The following is a 22,106-nucleotide window of genomic DNA, read 5'->3' on the forward strand; positions in this document are numbered from 1 at the left end:
CGGGTATTGTCAGAGCCTTGTTCCCTCTACAGGATCTCTTGAGATTATCTAATTAATGTATGCTCTTCTCCCCAAGCAAACAACTCATCTTTTACAGGCTTGAGCCGAAAACATCACGGGCGCCTTTCGGAGCAATTAATGTAGAGAATGTAAGTTCCTTCGACTGGGTTCTCTTTCCCAAACGCCAAATAGCAAAAAACTTGTAATGGGCTTGGGCCTCGTCGTCAAATACTAAAAAAAGTCCAGAGGAGGGGGCTCACTGGGTGACCCTCGTCATCAAATACTAAAAACGTTCAACCAAAAACATTAAATATTAAAAAAATGAGTTAAATGCCATGTTAGTCTCTGTGGTTTGGCCGTTTGGGCCATTTTGTCAGTTTAGTCCAAAGGTTTCATTTTTTGCCTGTAGATCCAAAAAGGTTTCAGCGTTGCCATTTTAGTCCACTAGGTCATTTCATCTATTATTTCTGTTAACGAGAATGACAATTTGGTCATTTTATATGACCGAATTGCCCTTCTAGTTAACAGAAGTATATATAAAATGACTGAATTGCCCTTCTCGTTAACATAAAAAATGGATGAAGTTGACCTAGTGGACTAAATGGCAACAGTGAAACCTTTTTGGACCCACATGCAAAAAATGAAACCTTTAAACTAAACTGGCAAAATGACCCAAACCATAAGTACTAAAATGGCATTTAACTCTAAAAAAATGTTAAAAGTTTTAAAGTTGACAAAGATTTTACAATATGTTGGTTCGGTTTGGTTATGATGGTTATGGAAACATTGATAACTAGAACCGACCCACTATTTTCGATTTCCAGAAAAACAATTAACCAACGCACTGGTTTTTTATTCGGTTCAGTTTTTTCGGTTCGGTTTTATGGGTCAATTTGGTTAAAGATCAGTTAATTCGGGTTTTTCACACCTGGTATCGAAATGAACCGACACCAACCGAATAACATCGATGACAATATCCATCTGTTTTCTGATCCACGTAACATATTTATTAATTTATATTCAAGTTCATTGTTCTATAAAATTGAACTATAAAGTTGGTATAAATTTATAATTATGTAAGTTTGGTTGTTTCTTTTGGCCTTCGGGTTTTCGGGCTGGTATTTTTTTTATGAAGTTCTCGTTTAAAATAAAAAACACTTAAAACGTGCTTGTTTTATCCGCGTTCAATAATAAGTATATTCAAACCCATTCAATGCAAGTTTCATTCAAACCCGTTTAAAACCGGGCCAAGCCACGCATATGTATATCCCACTAGTTTATAAACATTTCTTTAATAAACTATGACTCATGTATATATTTTCCAAAACACCCACTTAATCACAATGTTCAATCAGAAAATTTAACTTCGTTAAATCATCAAAATCAAACTTAAAAAATAAAACAAATAAAAACCTAACTATATGTCTATACATATAACTTTCCCCTTCCAAAACACCCACTTAATCACAATGTTCAATCAGAAAATTTAACTTCGTTAAATCATCAAAATCAAACTTAAAAAATAAAACAAATAAAAACCTAACTATATGTCTACACATATAACTTTCCCCTTTCAATACCCAAAAAAAACTAATCCAAACCCTAATCTAAATCTTCCATGCTATGATTACCCCCACCACCAACCATCTCAACATCCACATCTTCAACTGAACCCGACCCACTCAAATCCGGTTCATCCACCGAACCACTCCTCACCACCGTAACCGTCACTTGCCACCCTACAGCACCGTCCCTCCGCTTCTTCTCCTCCTCCTCATCCACCGGCATCTCATACCTACACACCGGACACGATCCATGAACCCCTAACCACTTCGTTATACAATCCGAATGGTACCGGTGCTTACACGGCATCTCTTTTGCTTCGTACTCCGTCAAACACATCTCCGTTAAACATATCGCACAGTCTTCTTGTTCCGTTACTGTTACCGTCGGTAACGCCTCTATTGCCGCTTTTGACGCCGGTAACGCTCCTTCTTTCGCCGGATTTGTTAGTAGATTGGAGTGAAGGGTGAAGATGAGTGGCTCGACGGTGCCGTCGTCGTGCGGCGGAGGTACAGCGGCGAAGATTGTTGTGGCGTGTGATGTGATGAAATCACGGATGAATGTTTCGAATTCCAGCGATGGAGGATACGACATCGTTTTGAATTAGGTGTTGAATTGTTGATGAAAGTGGATTTATTGGAAGATTGGATTTTATTTATACGGTGTATGAAGGGAAGGTTCTGGAAGGTGGTGTCGGTCACTGCTTACGTCTTAAGGCGGTACTGAAGGGAATTTGTATTATACTCCCTTTGGGTTTTGGTGATTTCAAGATAATTACTCGGAAGTTTGACGATGAGAGGATGGTTTTGTTTCTAGTATGTACGAGTGGATTCAATTGTATAAAGTTTAGATATACACAGAATGCCGACTTTTCAATAAGATAAATAAAGGGTCACGTTAATCCCTTTATCATGAATTTATTGGAAATGGAATTTTAGATTATGGACCCAATTCAACCCAATTTTTTATTGAAAAATTAATCTCTTTTCTTCACCTATCCAACCCAACTTAATTTTTAACACACATTCATAACCTATCCCAATCTAAAAATATATGTTTTTGAACGAACTCGGTTTTTAAAAAAAAAATTATATCGGGATGTTCACAGAAAAAATTTAAGAAATACCATGTATTTAGCTTTTTTTAACTTTAAATATTATACATTATTTGATTAATTAAATTGTTAGGGGTATTAGTTTGGGTTGCAACCAAGGGTGCTCACCTGGTTGCCAACTTTGGTTGTTGTGAGTTTCTTTTTTAATGTTTTTAATTACTCAAATTTTTTGTCTTTTTGATGACCAAGCTAACACTAGGTCACCAATGAACATAGTCTTAAGGGTCCAAATAATTAAATAAACCGAGTCGTTTATATTAGTTATTTTTTTTTACTGCCAACGAAATACGAGTACGGCTATCTGGAGTAACCTAATAGCAAAAGACGACCTCATACGCCTGCGATCGCAGACAACGTTGAGTAGCCCAAGCCCAATCATCTCCGGTTTCGAGGAAAACACACTGTTTCCGGAGGCTGAGTGTTGTAAAACCGGGTTGGGATCGAATTCAAACTTAAGATCTATAGCCTCAAACCCAAATTTTAATTCCACTCTAATGTCAATTGAACTATAGCTATAAGGCTAGAGGGTGTGGTATAAAGCCCATAGGTGCTTTATCACGCCACATAAGAATCACCTCACCGCCATGTCACATAGGGGGCTTTAAAGTCCCTTCCTTTAACTTGCATGTAATGGTTTAAAGCCAACATTATCATTACCTAATTATTAATTTTTATTTATATATTTTGTTTTTTAATTTATATGCTAATTTTATTTAAAACGAAATAAAAAAACATAATTTCATTAAAGTAAATAAAACATTAGAAAGTCCTTAAAAAATCCAAAGTACTTAAAAAATAAACCACTTGAAAATAAAAAACTACATATATTTCGCTCGGATTTTTTCCTTACGAGCCTCTAAAATGACTCGATCCTCCTCTGGTAGGTGCGAAAAGTCTTTCTCAAGAAACTTCATATCTTTCTGGATTTGTTCTCCACTCTAGGTTCATGCTCCTTTTCCTTGATTGAGAGAAGCTTATTGAGTCTATCGTCGAACTCGTCCAACCTTGACGGACTATCCGATGGCGTTGAAGAAATCGTGTCACGTGCTCGTTGTAACACCTCGAATTTTTGTGTCCAATGATGTGTTAACACGTGTCATTTGTTTACACGTGGCATTGATATTAAATAAAGGACTAATATTGACAAACCTTGAAAGTATATAAATTCGAGGGTTATAAATGTCAAACAAGGGTAAATATACTGTATAGTAACCCTAAGTGGTGCTTATACCTTCAAACGAATAAATCATGGATCGTACGAAAGCGAAACGCGGAAGAAAGTGAGAGATTACAAGCTACAGGGGTTAACTGTGTCAACATGTTTAATTATACCTCTGAGTGACCCTTTAACGCTCCCGAGACTTTGTAACAGTGTTATACGCTCACTAGAATATACTGTATAAATTCCGCGAAGTCCGTTTTAAAACGAGAAAGTTATGATCGAATTCGTATGAGAAGGGTTAAAAGCGTCAACAATGAAAGTTAAGGCTTTCCGAATAATTGATAAACTAACGGGGGACTTAACAATGCGGGTAAATAACATGAGGCCCTTAGTTGTAAATAATCGAGGGCCAAACCGCAAAGTTACCCCTTCAAACCCGAAAGGTCAGGTTAATAATTACGAAAGATTTCGTTATTAATTACCAGATTCGGATAATCATTACAAAAGATTTAAAATCTCTGAAAAATAACCCTCTCGCGGGCCGCATTAGAGTTTGGGTTAAGTTAAGGCGGGCCGCGAGCCCCCTAAGATACGCGCCTGATTTTTAAACATCAGGCGGCCCACGTACAAAATGCATGGATCCTCCATGCGGGCCGCGTGGGACGCCCAGATGCAGAAACCTTGGATTTTTATGCCTTTTGAGCTAGTGAACGATCAAACCATCAATAAATGAGGCATGGGCGCCCCCTACTCGACCCATAACTCTCTAGGACACCTGCCCAGCATCCATACTCCTCTGTAGTGTGAGTTGTAATGATCTCATGGCAATTTGAACACTATAAATAGGCATGTTTGGTTCATAACCAACACACACCTCAAACACTCAACTACTGATCATTCTAAGAGCTCTCAAGCTTCCTTCTCTGTTCTTAAGTCTTGCCTTAAGCTTCTGTAAGTATATCATACCTTCCATAGTTCTGTTTTTGCTTAGTTTAGCTCATAAATCCAACCGTCGTAACTAACGGTTGTCATAGCAATAGTTCACGAATGGTCCAGTGAATTGTCGAATCAAAAGTAGTTATGAGTTGGTATTTATGTGGGTAATAAACCCCTAAAAGGGTTCCCTCTGATCACCACTCTAACTAGTTCAAATGTCGAGTCAAACGAATGCTTAAAAAGTCAACATAAAGCTATTTTAACGATTCTTGTATAAATTGTAATGCAGATGATATGAAACCTGTTTTGACACTTATAAACATGATATTAAACATATAAACTTGTCTAAGCTCGTTTGAATCGGCCATTTGCTATATTGACCCGGTTCGGAGCCGAATGTCGCAAAAGTTTGACCTTTGCTTTGACTTCAGTTCTGACCCGTTTTAGTGAGGTATAGATATGCCTTAGGACTCTCTTAGGACCAGGTTACATGATGGTATAACCCTCTGTGACCGGTTCATTGTTTGTCCGAGTCTTTTACGCATTTCCGTTAATCGCCTAAAAGTTGACCGTAACGGCCTTTTTAAAATAAAACGAGTATTTCGGACGCGTGAACGGACCATAACCTTGCTTACTAAATTATAAGCATGTCCTTAAAGTTTCACGTCAATCCGAGGTTTAGAATGAGAGCTATGCTAAAAAGCGCAATTAAAGTAAACTTTAGTAATAAACGGCGCAATTAGCATAACGCCTATCTAAACCAAGATTTCGTCACCAAAACTTTTACCCACTGTTATAAAATAATATTTAGGGATTTTTAAAGATTTTTAATTATTTTTACCTTGCTCATAACCTGCGGTTATGGCTACGGTTCGGTAAATACCGAATATGCCCTTTTCGGCCAAAACTTGAGTTCTACAAGGTCTTTTGACCCGATTCCAGTTGCTACTGATTATAAATGATAAATAAATTATTTTAAACTTTATAAACTGTTCGGAAAACTCAGATCTCCTGTAGAACTCGAAAAGCTCTTTAAAAGTCTTTAAAATGACCGAAAAACCCCTATGGGGCGTAATAATAACTTAAACTCGTTACGGGCATCACGGAAGGTATCCTACTGATGCCACAACCTCTTTAAGGCATATTGACTTAGGAAATAAGCGTAGGACTCTCATGACTAACCGTTTCGCCTAATGCGCGCACGGTTCGGCTTATGAAACTAGTTTTCGTAAATTAGCCGATATGGGTCAAATTATATCATTATGACCCCAAAATCCAGAGTGTGAACCTTAAACCCATATAAGACAAGTCTCTGAACTTGTTGGGTCAGAATCACACTCCATTCTCGGTTTTCGCCTTTTCGCGCGATTAAACCATATTTATATTTCGGAACCAACCGGTCTAGGCTACGGCCAATATAAAGACCCGTTAGGATTCTAATAGGTTAATTAAAACCTTCGTTCCAGAATAGGAGCCCCAGTAAAAGCTACTTGTGACGTAATCCATTATGGAATATACTTGCAAAGGTAAATACTTTTAACTTATTTTCCCTTATACGGGCTTGGGTTACGGTATATTAATACCGCTTGATTGAGCATCATATCTTCCATCGCTTAGGTGGTTAATTGAATAATGTGATCGGCTCATTTAAACAGTCTTGTTTCTTAAAAGCCTTTGGGGGGTTAATGACCGTTGTCCCGGATATCCTTGGCATCATTTTACGAAATGGCCACGACCTCGACATCCCGGTGTAGGCGTACACCCGGTATATTATGTCGACATTATTATTATTAAAAGACGTAGCCGTTGGTTTTTACACTACGGTTTTACGCAATGTGGTGTGTCTATTAATCTTTAACCCGGACAGGATCCGGGCTACTGAACGCATAAAAGGACATGTAATTCGTTCACAAGATTTTAATAATTTTCCCAAGTTATAAAAGAGTTTGTGCCTCGTGCATTCAAATCAATTTTAATAAACATTTTCAAATGTGTCAGTTGAACGTATTTACCAGTGTAAACTGACGTATTTTCCCAAAAAGATTAAGTGCAGGTACTACACGAAATTGGCTGGTAATAGCTTCCTATCATCGTGATAAGTCTCGCAAGCTTGATGCTGTATCTGACTGAACAATACTTTATTATTATTTTGATCCCCTGTGGATACAATTCGACTTCTGTAATACACTTGATATTACATTCAAAAGGTTGAATTATATTTATCTTTATGCTTCCGCTGTGCATTCATATAATTGTGTGGTTTGACTATATTGTTGCCAACTACGTCACGGTAATCCCCCACCGGGCCCACCGGTGAGACACGTGGAAATCGGGGTGTGACACTCGTGTAGCTGCCTTACTTCTATCCCTACCCTTCGCTCGTGGCAGCTCTTGCGACTCTTGCGGTTCTTCAAAATCTTCAAACTACTCGTTTAGATTAATAGTAGTACGAGCATTGGACTCGTATGGTTCAGTAGTCGTTGTTGATTTGGCCCGTTTTAACCTATGGGTCGTTGGGTCAAACGACGGTACAAGATGCCACTTGGGAGATTTGCGAAGAAGCTCGCACGAAGGTATCATCTTAAACGCATGCCCATGATACAATCTATAGTCGTTGTGGGCGACGGTCATAATGTCCACGTCGCTCGAACCGCTTCTTCTTCTATGATTGTTGACGAGACTATTGTGTATGTTGTTGAAGTTGCTAATCTTGGTCCGCATTGCGGTCCGCTTGCCCGAAAATGAGTCGGCCGTACGATATTCACCACGACCCATTGCGGCGAAAAACTTTTTAGGTACACGCCTCCAAAATACTTTTACATCTTGGTCGATTTCTATAAAAATAAAAAACAATTATAAATGTATGTTTATAAAAAACTTAATGGAGAGAAAAATTACCAACAATCGAATCCTGCGACACGTCGAGCCATGCTTGTGAAAAAGCAAGTTCTTCCCTAGGCGTCCACTTCTCGATCGTCTTAGGAACACGTGCTTCGCTCTCACCCTTCTTACGGTGCCTTCTAGACCGTCCATCTTTTGAGGAAGTGGGTTAGGTTTCGGGTACAGTTTGGGTTTCGGGTACGGATTTGGTGTTAATCCCCTATGAGAGCACCTTCTGAATATCACGTTAAGTTGGTCAAAGAACGGGTCAAAGTTTTATTAAATAAAAGTCAAAACGCAGATTTTCGTAAATTATATTAAACGAACATCTATGTATCGAAACCTTGATTTTTAACATAAGACTAAAATGCCCGGATAGTCCCTGTGGTTTTGTAAAATAACACCTATAGTCCCCAACTTTTGGAAATTACACCGGTGCTCCGTATGGTTTGACGAGTTGTATCTCGGATAGTCCCTGGAGTGGATATCCGTTAGTTTTCTCCGTTAAATCTATGTAAAATGACAAAATTACCCCTTGCTTTTATTAAAATATATGAAAAACTAATTAATCATTTAAAATATCAATTGGGCTCCACATTTAATTATTAATTATTAAATAAAAATATACAACACCCCACCCCCACCCCACCTCCCTCTCTCTCTAAATCTGTTCAAAACCACCACTACCACCACTATGCCACCACAAAACCACTGGTCACCACCACCATACCACACCACATCTACCAAACACCGCCAATCAACCACTGTAACAACCACAATCTCGACGCCGCACCACCACCGCTGCACCACCTCTTCCCTGAACCCCGACCGCCCATTGGATGCCAGACAACCCATGACCTAACAAACATCCGTCACAGTCCTTTGATCATAAACAACAGAAATCACAAGGCAAAAAAATTAACTCTAATATTCCTAATTGTGAGTGCAGTATGCTTATCGCTTGCGTCAATCACGGAACGTAGCTGAATCAAATGAGACAAGACTGGTGCTGCACTGAGAAATGCATGAAGGTCATTGAGATAGAAGATCTTGGTTCGAAGGGCAGGTTCGAGCGAAGCCATGGATGTTCATTACTTGTGCCTTCGTACGAAGGATGATGGCTTCGTACGAAGCCATGCATCACCTGGTTCGAACCTAGAAGTCTATAAATAGTTAGCTTGTCTTTGTCATTTGTAAACTTTGGACAACTTTGAGGCGAAGCTCTGTCCGTTTGGTTTCGTGGTATAGTCTCTGTCAGATCTTAATAGAGACCAATTTTATTTACATCTTTGTGTTCATTCCACACACGTGATTGGATTCCGCACATTTCACATGTCGGTACACATTCAAGGTCAAGGAATTCATCAAGATCCTGAACTCACAAGTGGTATTAGAGCAGGTGCTTGATTGCTAGGACTGAAGACATGGAGAATCATGCTTCTAAATCAGATTCATAGCTGATTTCACTTTCTACATCACACTTCTACTTCTATTCATTTTCTTCTCATTTTTCTTGAACTTTAAACTCAGATTTACGGTGTTCTCACGGTTAAAATTGGCTGGATTTTTGATATAACGTGTGAAAAACAGTTTTAACTGATCCTACAAAGTTTCAAAACAAAATTCAAAGTTTTACACATTCAATTGATTAAAAAACTGATCGAAAATGAAAATGTTTGTTGAATATGTTTGGTGCGAAGCCACATTTTCGAACAAAGCCACCGTGGTTTAAAAGAAATATTTGTTCGAAGCTGATAGTGTCTGATAGTTTTACGAAGCTACTGTAGCAACCTCGTTCGAATGTACCTTTTCAAATCAAATTTAGTGACTTCGTACGAACACATCCTCGTACGAACCCACACTGAGTTTGACCTATTTGCCTTCTGGCTTCGTACGAATGGAAGATTATTGTGTTTTTTTTCAGATTTAATCAAGTGTTTGCTTGTTTGCAGGTTGTTCAAAGAGCAGGAATCATGGATGAAGAGTTCTATAACACGTTCTATAATGCGTTCACTTCCGAGACATCAGAACCAACAAATGTCACACCGAAAAGCATTTCTAAAACTATAACTCATAACATAAATCATGACATTGTATATGGAAATCACCAAAGGCCACCTATACTAATTAACATTGAAGATTGTCATTGGTGGAGTACACGTTTTGAAAACTGGTGAAGGCTTATGCCTATGAAAGTTGGGTTTCTATGATTTACGGTTATGTAAAACCTGTAAATGAGCATAATGTTTTACTACCAGTTCCTGAATATTCAAAAACTCAGAAAGTAAAACATTCTGATGAGCTAAGAATGGTAACATCATTACAACAGGCCGTAAGAGAGGATATTCTTTCTCTGCTTCAGCATGGTGAAACTTCAAACTCAATGTGGGAAGCTCTAAAGCTGAAAGCTGAAGGGGGAAAAGACATTAAGATAAACAAAATCTCGTTACTGAAAAAGGAGTTTGATTTGTTTGATTGTATGATAGGAGAGAGTGTGCGACAAATGATTGAGAGGTTTTGTCATCTGAGAGTTAGAGCGTTTTGGAATCTATAAAGAGAGAGAAGAGATGGTTGATAAACTGGTTGAGGCATTGCCACATGAAGAATATTGGAAAACTTATGTGATTGTTTTGAAAAACGATGCCAAATTTGAAGAGACGACATTAGAGAGTTTGATTGAAAAACTAGAGGGACATGATCTATTATTGCAAAAACAAAACAAAATGTCTAGTTCTAGTTATCAACAAAATGTTGATTTGTATTACCGAAGAGGTATGTCGCAAAACAACGAATCTGCAAAGATCAGAACAACATTCAATGCAAATAAATCTGGTGATTCGTCAAACAATAAATCGTCAAGCTATGATCCAGGATATCATTCTTCATCTACATCATCTAAATCTGGTTCAAGTCAAGATTGGAAAAATTCTCCACATTTTAACATTAAGTTTTCTCAACAGCACATGAGTTTCTTAGCATCTATTCTGGTATCTTATGAAGGTTTAATTGCAGGAAAGATCGGTAATCCGAATATGACGAAGGAGGATTACGATCAGGTTGATCCAGAAGAGATGGAGCTCATGGACATTCGCTGGTGCATGGCTAGTGTCATCAGGATAGCTCAGCGGTTCATGGAAATCACCGGCAGGAAGTGCTTAGAAGGTCCCGTCATGAAGATTGGTTTTGACAAGTCTAAAGTTACTTGTTTTAAGTGTAAGCAAAAATGGGCACTTCAAGAGGGAATGCACGAACAACAAAGTTGATGATAGTGTGAATCCGTTTCACGATGATTATTACAAGAAAGCTATCTATCATCAGAACAATGAGCAACCAACAAGACAGCAGCTTGAAGAAAGTTCATCCAAAGAGAAGAAACAAGCTGTGTTGACGATTCGTGACCTTAGTGAATCCAGTATTCTTCAAGATGATAGCAAATGGAGGATTCAAGACGATGAAGGGTTCAATTGGAATGATCATTTTAAAGAAGATGGAGAACTCAAAGCAATGGTTGCTAAGATCAAGAAAAGCCGAGAATAAATAGAGGCACAAGGCTATTTATTTTTAAAGATTTTTTAATAACGAAAAGTAGCAATTTTAAAAAAAAAATATTAATTTTTTTGTGTGTTTTTTAGATTTTTTTAGGTATTTTTGGCTGTGTTCCCATTGGTTCTCGCGGTATTCGCAATAAAGGTGGTTCTTAACGGATCATTCTCCTATATATATATATAGGGTCGGGATTTGGAGAAAATGCTAAAAAGTGTGAGAACGGTGAGAACGCTTATCGATCGTCCGATTAAAACAATCTATGGACTAGATTGGCGCGGTGGCGTTTTCATAAATAACATCAATTTACTTACGTGGACGCGCATTATTAAGGGTAAAAGTGTCTTCACACCTCTATACCAAAACGCCATAATGATGAATAAAACGCCAATATGGAACAAATCACATCTGTTACACCCCCAAAATACCACATGCGGAAGCACCGCGGGACGTGTGACGTACCAGGATCCAAGCCACCAATCACATTGAACCAATAACAAAACATTGCCAAGTTTATGTTTATTGAATTAAGTAATCATAATTGTCAAACAAGAGTTATCAGGTTCAGCGGAAGCAAATGACATAGTAATGTTTAATGTATTCTCAAAACCAAATGTAATAGTGTTTAAATAACATGCAAGTGATCCTCAGCAACATGACCATGACCACTCCAGCCATCCAGACAGCAAGTTCCTTTCCATAGCACCTAACGACCTGCGAGCATGCAACAAGTGTATCAGACAACGCTGGCGAGTTCACAGTTTTACAAAAACGTAAATTACCAAGTGTTTAATCCAGTTTGTTAACAAATCCGAAAGTAATGTTGATAATATCTCGATACTGAACAAGACGGCTCCTGTTGTATGTTTTGCCCGTTCCCCAGTGCTCCTATCAAAGCACTTGGCATGACTGGGTCATTAGTTCACACCCATCCTCTCCGGTACGGGGTGAGGGTGCCAAACCTAAGTAGCGCTACCAACTAATACCCCGTTACCTCTCCGGTAACAAAAAGATGGGACTTAAGAGATAGAGAGTGAGAATATTATCCAACATCCCAGTTTTACCCAAAAGACTTATCCCTCCCCGGGATACCCACTGACTGTCCCAACCACCGGGACGCATGCTCAAGAGTAGTGAACTCACCTTGGTTTGCTCGGTATGATTAGTTACTTGTTCACAAATAAATCAGTCAAAGCCTATGATATGCATGTACACGAAATCAGTTTGCAATCACTTGGTTCACCTATAAATTGTATTCATGGTGCGCATTCAAGCAACTGTTTCCGATTAACACATAAACAGTTATCCAAGCTCATACACATCCACAGTTCATATGCGTGTTCTATAACAGTACTTAACAGTTGAATGTGTACTTAACAGTTAAATGTATTACTCGTTTTAAACAAATCATGTTTCCTCAATCAATGCGTATTTACTCATACCCTTAGCAACAGCAGTGGTGTTTCATCAATAAGATCATGCGTATAACTCAAGTTTCAACCATAGTCTACCATGAACTAAATCCTGGGTGGCGAAACTCCCACGGCGAAACACCCATATGAAACCTCCCATGTTTCGTCGGGTTCCATGCATGGCAAAACTGTAACACCCGTCTAATTTTACTTGAATTTAATAATAATTCATGCCATTTTAGATAAAAGATATCTAGTTATAATATAGATCCCATAAATAAAGTTTAAAAGTAGCAAACCCTTAGTCAACTAACGACTAAGTTAAAACATTCAAAAGTTGTTTAACAATTTGTTTACATCCCTTAAACATAGTCTATTAGAGGTTAAAATGTTGCGGAAGCTTCAAAAGTCGTGTTCGGTTCTTCAACATTTGCTTGATCACCATCCGTAAGTTCACCATAGTCACCTAATGTCAAAATCACATCAAATTTTAATTTTGACAACATTAAAACACGTATAAATGAATTCGGATAACAAATTCATGAAAAACAAATAAAATATTTGAATCAGGGTCTCTCGCGCCCCGCGAGAGACATCGTGTTAGGTTACGCGGGCTGCGAGAACGCCTCGCGTGTCGCGACAGATTTAACTTCCCCTTCGCGTGGCGCGGGGGAACATGTTTTCCAGCAGGTTGTGTTTTGTGAGCTGCATTTTCTACCAGCTCCGGAAAACTCAGATTTTAACTTCCAATGAGCATATCTTTTGACTCGTAAGTCCGTTTTATACGATTCTTTTTCCTATACGTCTGTAAATTCATTACCAACGTGCCTATTATAATTATCATTCCGAAAAATTTATTTACGGACCAAAAGACTATATGCCCTTATGCATTTATTCGACCCATCCCAACTTAGCCATTTTACTACCATTTAACTAGTATGTTGATGGCACCTTATTCCCAAAATCCGGGGCTCATTATCACCCGCATTTTCTTTACCAATCTTTTGGTTTAATGCTCTTGTGATTATTATCGCCATTATCCACTACTAGAACACTAAGGTTACAATTTACGCAACTAAACGACCCATTGGCTCATCTTGCAGAATCCTCCACTATGATGACTACCAAACTGTTCGTTGACAACTCTAAGTCTATTCTTTCAAATAGTAATCATGATTACTTTAAAATCAACACAACTTTTAATCAACTACACATAATTTAACAACATTTCGCTTAATGTAACGGGTCAAGTTACATACCTTCAAAGTAGGCCCTTCAAACGTGATTCGCCACCCGCTTGTCCGCTTGACGCTCCTGTGTCCTTTCCTATAGAGTTCATTTATGACATATTTAGAACTCTCTTTAAATCATAATTCGCATAATACACCGAAACATCATAATTATGCGTTTCAACTTTGAATTTCAGTTTTAAGCCTTCCTTGAGGCATTTTCACAAACACTTTAAGGGCAGATTTTTACATGATTAAATATCAAGTCTCTAGCTTATCACTTAGCCCTTATTTCACATTAATCAACCATTTTACATAATTGTTAGCTTCTATAATTCTGAAGTCACTTCAAAATTGTCAAATTACACTAGAACAATAGCCAATTTCCTAGTGTTTATCAAATTCTACATAACCCACTAATCACCTACAATGGTGTTCATGGATTTTACTAAAATTTCACATGATTTCAACTTATATTTGTCTAGGGTTTGTCCCTAGACACTATATTGTTCTTAATCCATCATAAAACAAACATGCAACCATAAATTTCAGATTTCCCGAATTTATGAGAATTTCAAGTTGGGGAATTTTCACCAAATTTTACATACCTGATAATCCCCTTGCAATGAGGATCACTAATCTATGCTCTAATTTCGATTTCAGCTTGGATTGAGCCTTCAATTTGAGAGTTTAGTGATGTTTAGGGTTTTGAGAGTGGGGAATTGTCACGGCCCTTGGCCCCGGTTTGACCTGATCCAGAGCCGCGAGGCAGGAAATCCCGTGGTATTTATTTTAGGTGACAGCGGAAGTCTTTTCAAAACAGGATCTTTAAATATTAAAACTGCTCGTTTATATAATATAGGGATAAATCCCATAATTTACAATAAGGTGATTTCACTGGGAAATCTTTATTTCTCAAAACATGTTTCTTTATTTATTTACATTGAGCCACTTTTCTAAGCTTGTAGTGCTCCACGACACTTTTCTTTGCTCACAACAGAACACCTGAAACATGTTTGAAAAAAGATTTTGTCAGCGGGGAAATACTGAGTGAAATCATTCATTTTACTGAAAACGACACATTTGTTATACTTCACAGTATTAAGGGTGATTACAATGTTTCTGATATCAAACCAACTACACACAGTATTTGTCACTCGACTCGCTTCGGTGACTGTGGTCATATCACCCATTGGCTGCCCCAAATGGTGACGGGTATCACTAATTAGGTTCGCCCACCTAAAGTGATAAAAATAATAATACTGTGCACAATACCCCACATACCGGCTGTAATTTGGTGATTACATAAACTTAATCACTGTAATTATAACTTCGAAAATAATTTGGAGTATTGTAAAACATTTTGATAAAAAGAGAATGACTCACATTGCAGATTTAACGAGCAGAGTATAAGCCTACTGATTAGCCTTGATTAACCTAATTTAAATAACAATGCACACACAACGGGTTAGTAATACAGCAGTTACGACAATTCACGAGATTAAACCCTCACAACGATTTACAAGTGCAATACTTAACAATTCAGCGGATTCTCAACGAATGACAGAGTATAGTCCGAGTTTGAACAGCACTCAAACATTCAAGTCGAAATCACGATGAATAACAAAGTATAAACTCAATTTGAGCAGCACTTAAACAATCGTTGGATAGTTACAATTGATCGGACGTTGAATCGTAATAGCAATCGAGTTATTACCCTGTTTGCGGCAGCGATTCGAGATCTGTGTGTGTTTGTGTAGTATATAGCTGATAACTCAGCGTGTATTTTGATGTTTTACGTCGTTTCAACTCTCAAAATCAAGTCCCAGACACCCCTATTTATACACGAAATTTGACCCCCCTCGCGTGACGCGAGGGGTACCCCCTTGGGCGTCGCATGACGCGAGGGGTAACCTATGTTCATAGGGTAGGTTTTTGCGTGTGTAGGCTTGCTGAGTTGATAGAATTTCAAAATTCGAATTTGACAGCTCTCAATTTAGATAATCGTAACTAGGGTTTGACCCCTCCCCCCTGAGTTTTAGGGGCCCTGATCCTGATTCTGATGATTCTGAAAATTTTAGGGTTTATACAGAATTACTTGGGTTTCTCAATTAGGGTTTTCTTAAGAGACAATTAACATACTAAGTATTGGTTTTAGTGAGAGTTGTTACATCCTCCCCACCTTAAGAAAAATCTCGTCCTCGAGATTTATTGGAATAGATGAGAGTATTTCCGCTTCATTTCTGATTCCAGTTCCCAAGTGTATTCTGGTCCTCTCTTTGAATCCCATTTGACTTTGACTAGCACTAGTCGCTTGTGTTTGAGAAACTTGACTTTTCTGTCTTCTATTTGTAGTGGTTTCTCTACGAATTTTAACTTTTCATTTACCTCTACATCTTGAAGAGGTACTATCAGGGATTCGTCTGATAAATATTTCTTGAGATTGGATATATGAAATACATCATGTACTCCAGCTAGTTCTTCTGGTAGTTGTAAGTGATAAGCAACTGGTCCTATTCGTTGTATTACTGAAAATGGTCCTATATATCTTGGACTTAGCTTTCCTTTCTTACCGAATCGTACTACTCCTTTCCAAGGAGAAACTTTCAAGAGTACTCTGTCTCCGACTTGAAATTCTAGTGGTTTGCGGCGATTGTCTGCATAGCTCTTCTGGCGATCTCTAGCAGTCTTTAGTCTTTCTTTGATTTGAGTTATCTTGTCAGTGGTTTCTTGCACAATTTCAGGTCCTGATAATTGACTTTCTCCTATTTCTGCCCAACAAACTGGGGTTCTGCACTTGCGTCCATACAGTGCTTCGAATGGAGCAGCTTCGATGCTTGAATGATAACTATTGTTATAGGAGAATTCAATTAAGGGTAAGTGGCTATCCCAATTACCACCAAAATCAATTACACATGCTCGAAGCATGTCTTCCAAGGTTTGGATCGTCCTTTCACTTTGTCCGTCCGTTTGAGGATGATATGCAGTACTCAAATTGAGTCGGGTTCCCATTGCTTCCTTGAAACTAGTCCAGAAATGGGAAGTGAAACGACTATCCCTATCTGATACAATGGAGAGTGGGACTCCATGTAAAGATACTACTTCATCTACATATAATTTGGCTAATCTTTCCATGCTAAAGGTTTCCTTCATTGGTAGAAAATGAGCTGATTTGGTTAATCGATCCACAATTACCCAAATTGCATCATTGCCTTTTCTGGTCGTGGGTAACTTAGTAACAAAATCCATTGTTATGAGTTCCCATTTCCATACAGGCATTTCTAACTGTTGTTGTAGTCCTGAAGGTTTCTGGTGTTCGGCCTTAACTTGTGAACAAGTAAGACACTTCGATACATATTCAGCTATGTCCTTTTTCATTCCTATCCACCAGAAATTATTTCTTAAATCTTGGTACATCTTATTGTTTCCTAGGTGTATGGTATACCTAGATTTATGAGCTTCTTCTAAAATCTTATTTCTTAATTCTCCCTGTTTTGGTACCCAAATTTGTTTCTTGTGGAATCTCCAAATTCCATCATTTCTTTGCTCTAATTCCTTTATATAACCTTTCATTCCTTCAGCATCATCCTTGATTGCTGTTTCCTGAACTTTCTTTAATTGTTCCATTAAATCTACTTGTAGATTTAATCTAAGAGCACGGACTCGCTTTTGCTTTTCATGATATTTCCGACTTAAGGCATCTGCAACTACGTTTGCCTTTCCCTCGTGATATTGAATATCACAGTCGTAATCACTTAGAATTTCCATCCATCTTCTTTGCCTCATGTTCAATTCTTTATGCCCAAATATGTACCTTAAGCTTTTGTGATCTGTATAAACAATAAACTTACTTCCGTACAGATAGTGTCTCCAAATCTTAAGGGCAAAAATTATAGCTCCTAATTCCAAATCATGAGTCGTATAATTTTCCTCGTGCTTCTTCAATTGCCTGGAAGCATACGCAATTACTTTTTTGCGTTGCATTAACACACATCCGAATCCTAATTTTGAAGCATCACAATATACTTCAAAATCTTCTGTTCCTTCGGGTAAGGCTAAAATTGGAGCATTCATCAATCGGTGCCTTAAAATCTTAAAAGCTTCTTCTTGTCTATGTCCCCATTCAAACTTAATGGCTTTACAGGTCAACTTAGTCAAAGGTACAACTATCTTAGAGAAATCCTTAACAAATCGCCTGTAGTATCCAGCTAATCCTAGAAAACTTCTAATTTCCATAGCTGTTTGGGGGACCTTCCATTTGGTGATTGCTTCTATTTTAGCAGGATCTACATGAATTCCTTCGTGATTCACCATGTGACCTAAAAATTGCACTTCTTGTAACCAGAATTCACACTTCGAGAATTTGGCATAAAGCTTTTCCTTTCTTAACAAAGTTAAGAGTGCATGCAGGTGCTCGCAATGTTCTTTCTGACTTTTGGAATAAATAAGTATATCGTCAATGAAAAAACTATTACAAATTTATCCAAGTATGGTTTACAGATCCGATTCATCATGTCCGTAAATGCTGCTGGAGCATTTGTTAGTCCAAAGGGCATGACTGTAAACTCATAATGACCATACCTAGTTCTGAAAGCAGTTTTAGGTATGTTTTCTTCTTGTACTTTCAGCTGGTGATATCCGGATCTTAAGTCTATTTTAGAAAAATACCTAGCGCCTTGAAGTTGATCAAAAAGATCGTCAATCCTAGGTAATGGGTATCGATTCTTAATTGTAACTTTATTTAGTTCCCTGTAATCGATACACATCCTCATTGATCCATCTTTCTTTTTCACAAACAATACTGGTGCTCCCCACGGGGATGAACTAGGTTGTATAAATCCTTTGCTTAGTAATTCATCTAACTGCTTCTTCAATTCTAGCATTTCGGTGGGTGCTAATCGATGAGGTGCCTTGGCTATTGGTGTAGTACTCGGAATTAGATGAATTCTAAACTCTACTTCTCTATCGGGTGGTAACCCAGGTAATTCTTCTGGAAAGACATCTGGGTATTCTGAGACTATAGGAATGTTTTGAAGTTCCTTACTTTTAGTGTTAATGATTACCGAAATCATATACCCCATTTCTTGTTTTCTTGAATAACTAGCCAACTTCATTACTGAAATGAATTTCAGTAGATTTCGTGGTTTATCTCCTGTAATTAAAATTACCTCTCTTGTGCGTACCACTTCATCGGTTAGGGTATTAGCTAATTCCACAGCATTGTCAATAGTGCGAGGTCTCGCAGCTTTAACGATGTTACGGATTTCACTAATTAATCCCCAAACGTAACGGGAAATGAGTACCGGTTCTGGCGAAGCCAGTGTTGGTACCACTCTAGCATATTCAAAGAATGTCAAAGTATAACCACGACAATCGACACTCGTCATACGATGATTTAGGAACTTATTTGTTATTTGTTCTTTTTCATATTCAGGACAATATTTTCTTTCTACAAGAATCTTAACTTCTTCCCATCTCATAGCATAAGCCATCCCTCTTCCTTTGGCTTGTAATACAGTGTTCCACCATTCTAACGCCCCTTCTTTGAACAGATTTGACGCATACATAACCTGATCTTCTTCGGCACACTTACTTATTGCAATTACTGCTTCGGTTTTCTCTAACCAACGCAGTACTGCAGTTGCTCCTTCGTTACCTGCAAACTCAGCAGGTTTGCAAGCAAGAAATTCTTTGTAAGTGCAACCAGGCGTTGCAGCTTTCATTTTCTTAGGAGGTGGAGCCTGTCGTGGATTACTATCGTCATGATTGCCGCCTCTATTTACACTATGACTAAAATTGTCTTCCTGGGTACGTTTACTAGGAATGATTTGTTGTGGTTCAACAGGTTTCTGAGTAGCAGCTATGATTGCAGGAATAGCATTAGCTATCCCTTGAGTGATGATATTTTCAATATCTTGTCTAGTCATATATTGGTTTTCCTGATTTTGCTCAGATTGATTCCCTTCATTAACTGGTTCATTACTAGCGTTTTCCATCTGATAATTATTATAGATAAGCTATTAGTATTAAATGATTGTAAATAAAACAATGAAAAGTAATCACAAAATCTTTTTCACAACACACATATATATATATAGCCAAAATTGTCGATGTTTCGACTTCTATTTTGTTTTATAGATTATATAGGCATCCATACACACTGTTTATCTTACAAGGTCTTATTTCCCATTTTACAGAGTTAGATTTTACTATTACTATTATGATACAGACACACTTCCCACCCCACTATCCTTTGGTCAACTGGCAGTTTTAGTAGCGACGCTCTCTCTCGTCGTACTTCCAGGAGATTTGTTCCCCCATTTCTCGGATCCTATTCCCTGTACCTATCAGCTCTTCACCGAACTGACGAAGTTCGGCTAAGTTTTCGTTACTCATTGGAGGATTGGGGAATGGTTCTGGATCAAACTGTGGGAGAAGAGTATAAGGACTGTTGATTATATTTTGGAATTGCCAGTCATTCTTCCACCATTCTTCCATTTGGCCTAAAGGTCGAGTGTGGATTAGTGGGTCTGGAATAGCTGGTTCCAGATTTACAGGAAGTTGGTTTTCGGCCGGGTAAGGATATAGATTATTATGGATAGGGCTAATGACATCACAATTTGCCAGTAGACGGTCTATTTCGTCTTGAAAGGTGATTTCTTCAGGTTGCCTAGAGCTCTCTCCAATTTCTATTCCTTTTTGTTTAGAATCTTTCCTGATTTCTATTTCTGCTGGCTTAGAACTTTCTCCGGTTTCGATTCCTTTTCCTTTGTCTATAGGGTTTTCTACTTTGGGGAGTTTCCTAGTGGCTGGCTTTCTTCTGTTCACTTTCCTCCATCCTACATATCTTCTTCTCTTTTTAGGTTTTGCTTTTTCCAGTGGTGGAGCTTGGAATTCCAGAGGTTCCTCTATGTCAGCAATATAACCAGTAAAGTCGTGGGAGACTTCAATTGGTACTGGGTAGAGGTTGAGATTCTGAAATGCTTCCGATATCTCATTCATGCTGGATAGCATATATGCAAAATGCACAAAAATGCTAAGTTAAAACTTTGGAACAAAGTTTTACAAATAAACTTTAAAGTTTTATTGCATACTAATTTGTACAAAAGACAAAAGAGAACACACTAGGATTTATTTATTTACGGGGTAGTAATTTTCTACTAGACCAGGCTTATTGATAGTTTAGAGGTTTGCATTCTCTGCTACGGTAGCTAGCATATAAAGATTTGCCCATTTTTCATCTAATTTGTCTTCCCAAGGTGGACTATTGCCTAATTCCTGAATTTCTGGATTAAACCTCACTTTCTTGATTTGGGGTTTCTTTATTTTCTCCTGACCCTTCCTAAGAATCGAATTTCTTTTATCTGAGGTGAGAGGATTTTCATAATTTGCCTTACGGACAAAAATCCCTTCTTCCAGATCTGCTGGGTATTTGGAGGAAGAGGTTCCTTTTTCTGTGTGTGCAGTATCTAATTTGTGATAGATAGCAGAAAGCTTTTAATTACCCATACTGTAACTTAACAATTAATTAGTTAATAACATATATTCACAGAATGGCAATTAGAATTTCTAAGTATTTCTTAATAGGCTAAAATCAATAGTGAGCTTAAATCAGTGGCTCTGATACCACCTTTTCCTGTCACGGCCCTTGGCCCCGGTTTGACCTGGTCCAGAGCCGCGAGGCAGGAAATCCCGTGGTATTTATTTTAGGTGACAGCGGAAGTCTTTTCAAAACATGATCTTTAAATATTAAAACTGCTTGTTTATATAATATAGGGATAAATCCCATAATTTACAATAAGGTGATTTCACTGGGAAATCTTTATTTCTCAAAACATGTTTCTTTATTTATTTACATTGAGTCACTTTTCTAAGCTTGTAGTGCTCCACGACACTTTTCTTTGCTCACAACAGATCACCTGAAACACGTTTGAAAAAAGATTTTGTGAGCGGGGAAATACTGAGTGAAATCATTCATTTTACTGAAAACGACACATTTGTTATAATTCACAGTATTAAGGGTGATTACAATGTTTCTGATATCAAACCAACTACCCACAGTATTTGTCACTCGACTCGCTTCGGTGACTGTTCATATCACCCATTGGCTGCCCCAATGGTGACGGGTATCACTAATTAGGTTCGCCCACCTAAAGTGATAAAAATAATAATACTGTGCACAATACCCCACATACCGGCTGTAATTTGGTGATTACATAAACTTAATCACTGTAATTATAACTTCGAAAATAATTTGGAGTATTGTA

At 38.0% G+C, this 22,106-nt stretch overlaps 1 protein-coding gene across 1 annotated transcript; it reads right to left on the reverse strand.

Annotated features, from left to right (window-relative positions):
* Window positions 1-1,334: 1,334 nt before the first annotated feature.
* Window positions 1,335-2,288, reverse strand: LOC110898318 (E3 ubiquitin-protein ligase MPSR1). The gene has a single exon (XM_022145078.2). The coding sequence runs from the start codon at window positions 2,155-2,157 to the stop codon at window positions 1,603-1,605; it is 555 nt and encodes a 184-aa protein (XP_022000770.1). The 5' UTR covers window positions 2,158-2,288; the 3' UTR covers window positions 1,335-1,602.
* Window positions 2,289-22,106: the final 19,818 nt, after the last annotated feature.

The sequence above is a fragment of the Helianthus annuus genome, chromosome 17, assembly GCF_002127325.2.
Source record: "Helianthus annuus cultivar XRQ/B chromosome 17, HanXRQr2.0-SUNRISE, whole genome shotgun sequence".
NCBI classification, from domain to species: domain Eukaryota; kingdom Viridiplantae; phylum Streptophyta; class Magnoliopsida; order Asterales; family Asteraceae; genus Helianthus; species Helianthus annuus.

Coding starts and splice junctions, on each gene's coding strand:
- LOC110898318 (XM_022145078.2), bottom strand. CDS start 2,157: ATGTCGTATCCTCCATCGCTGGAATTCGAAACATTCATCCGTGATTTC.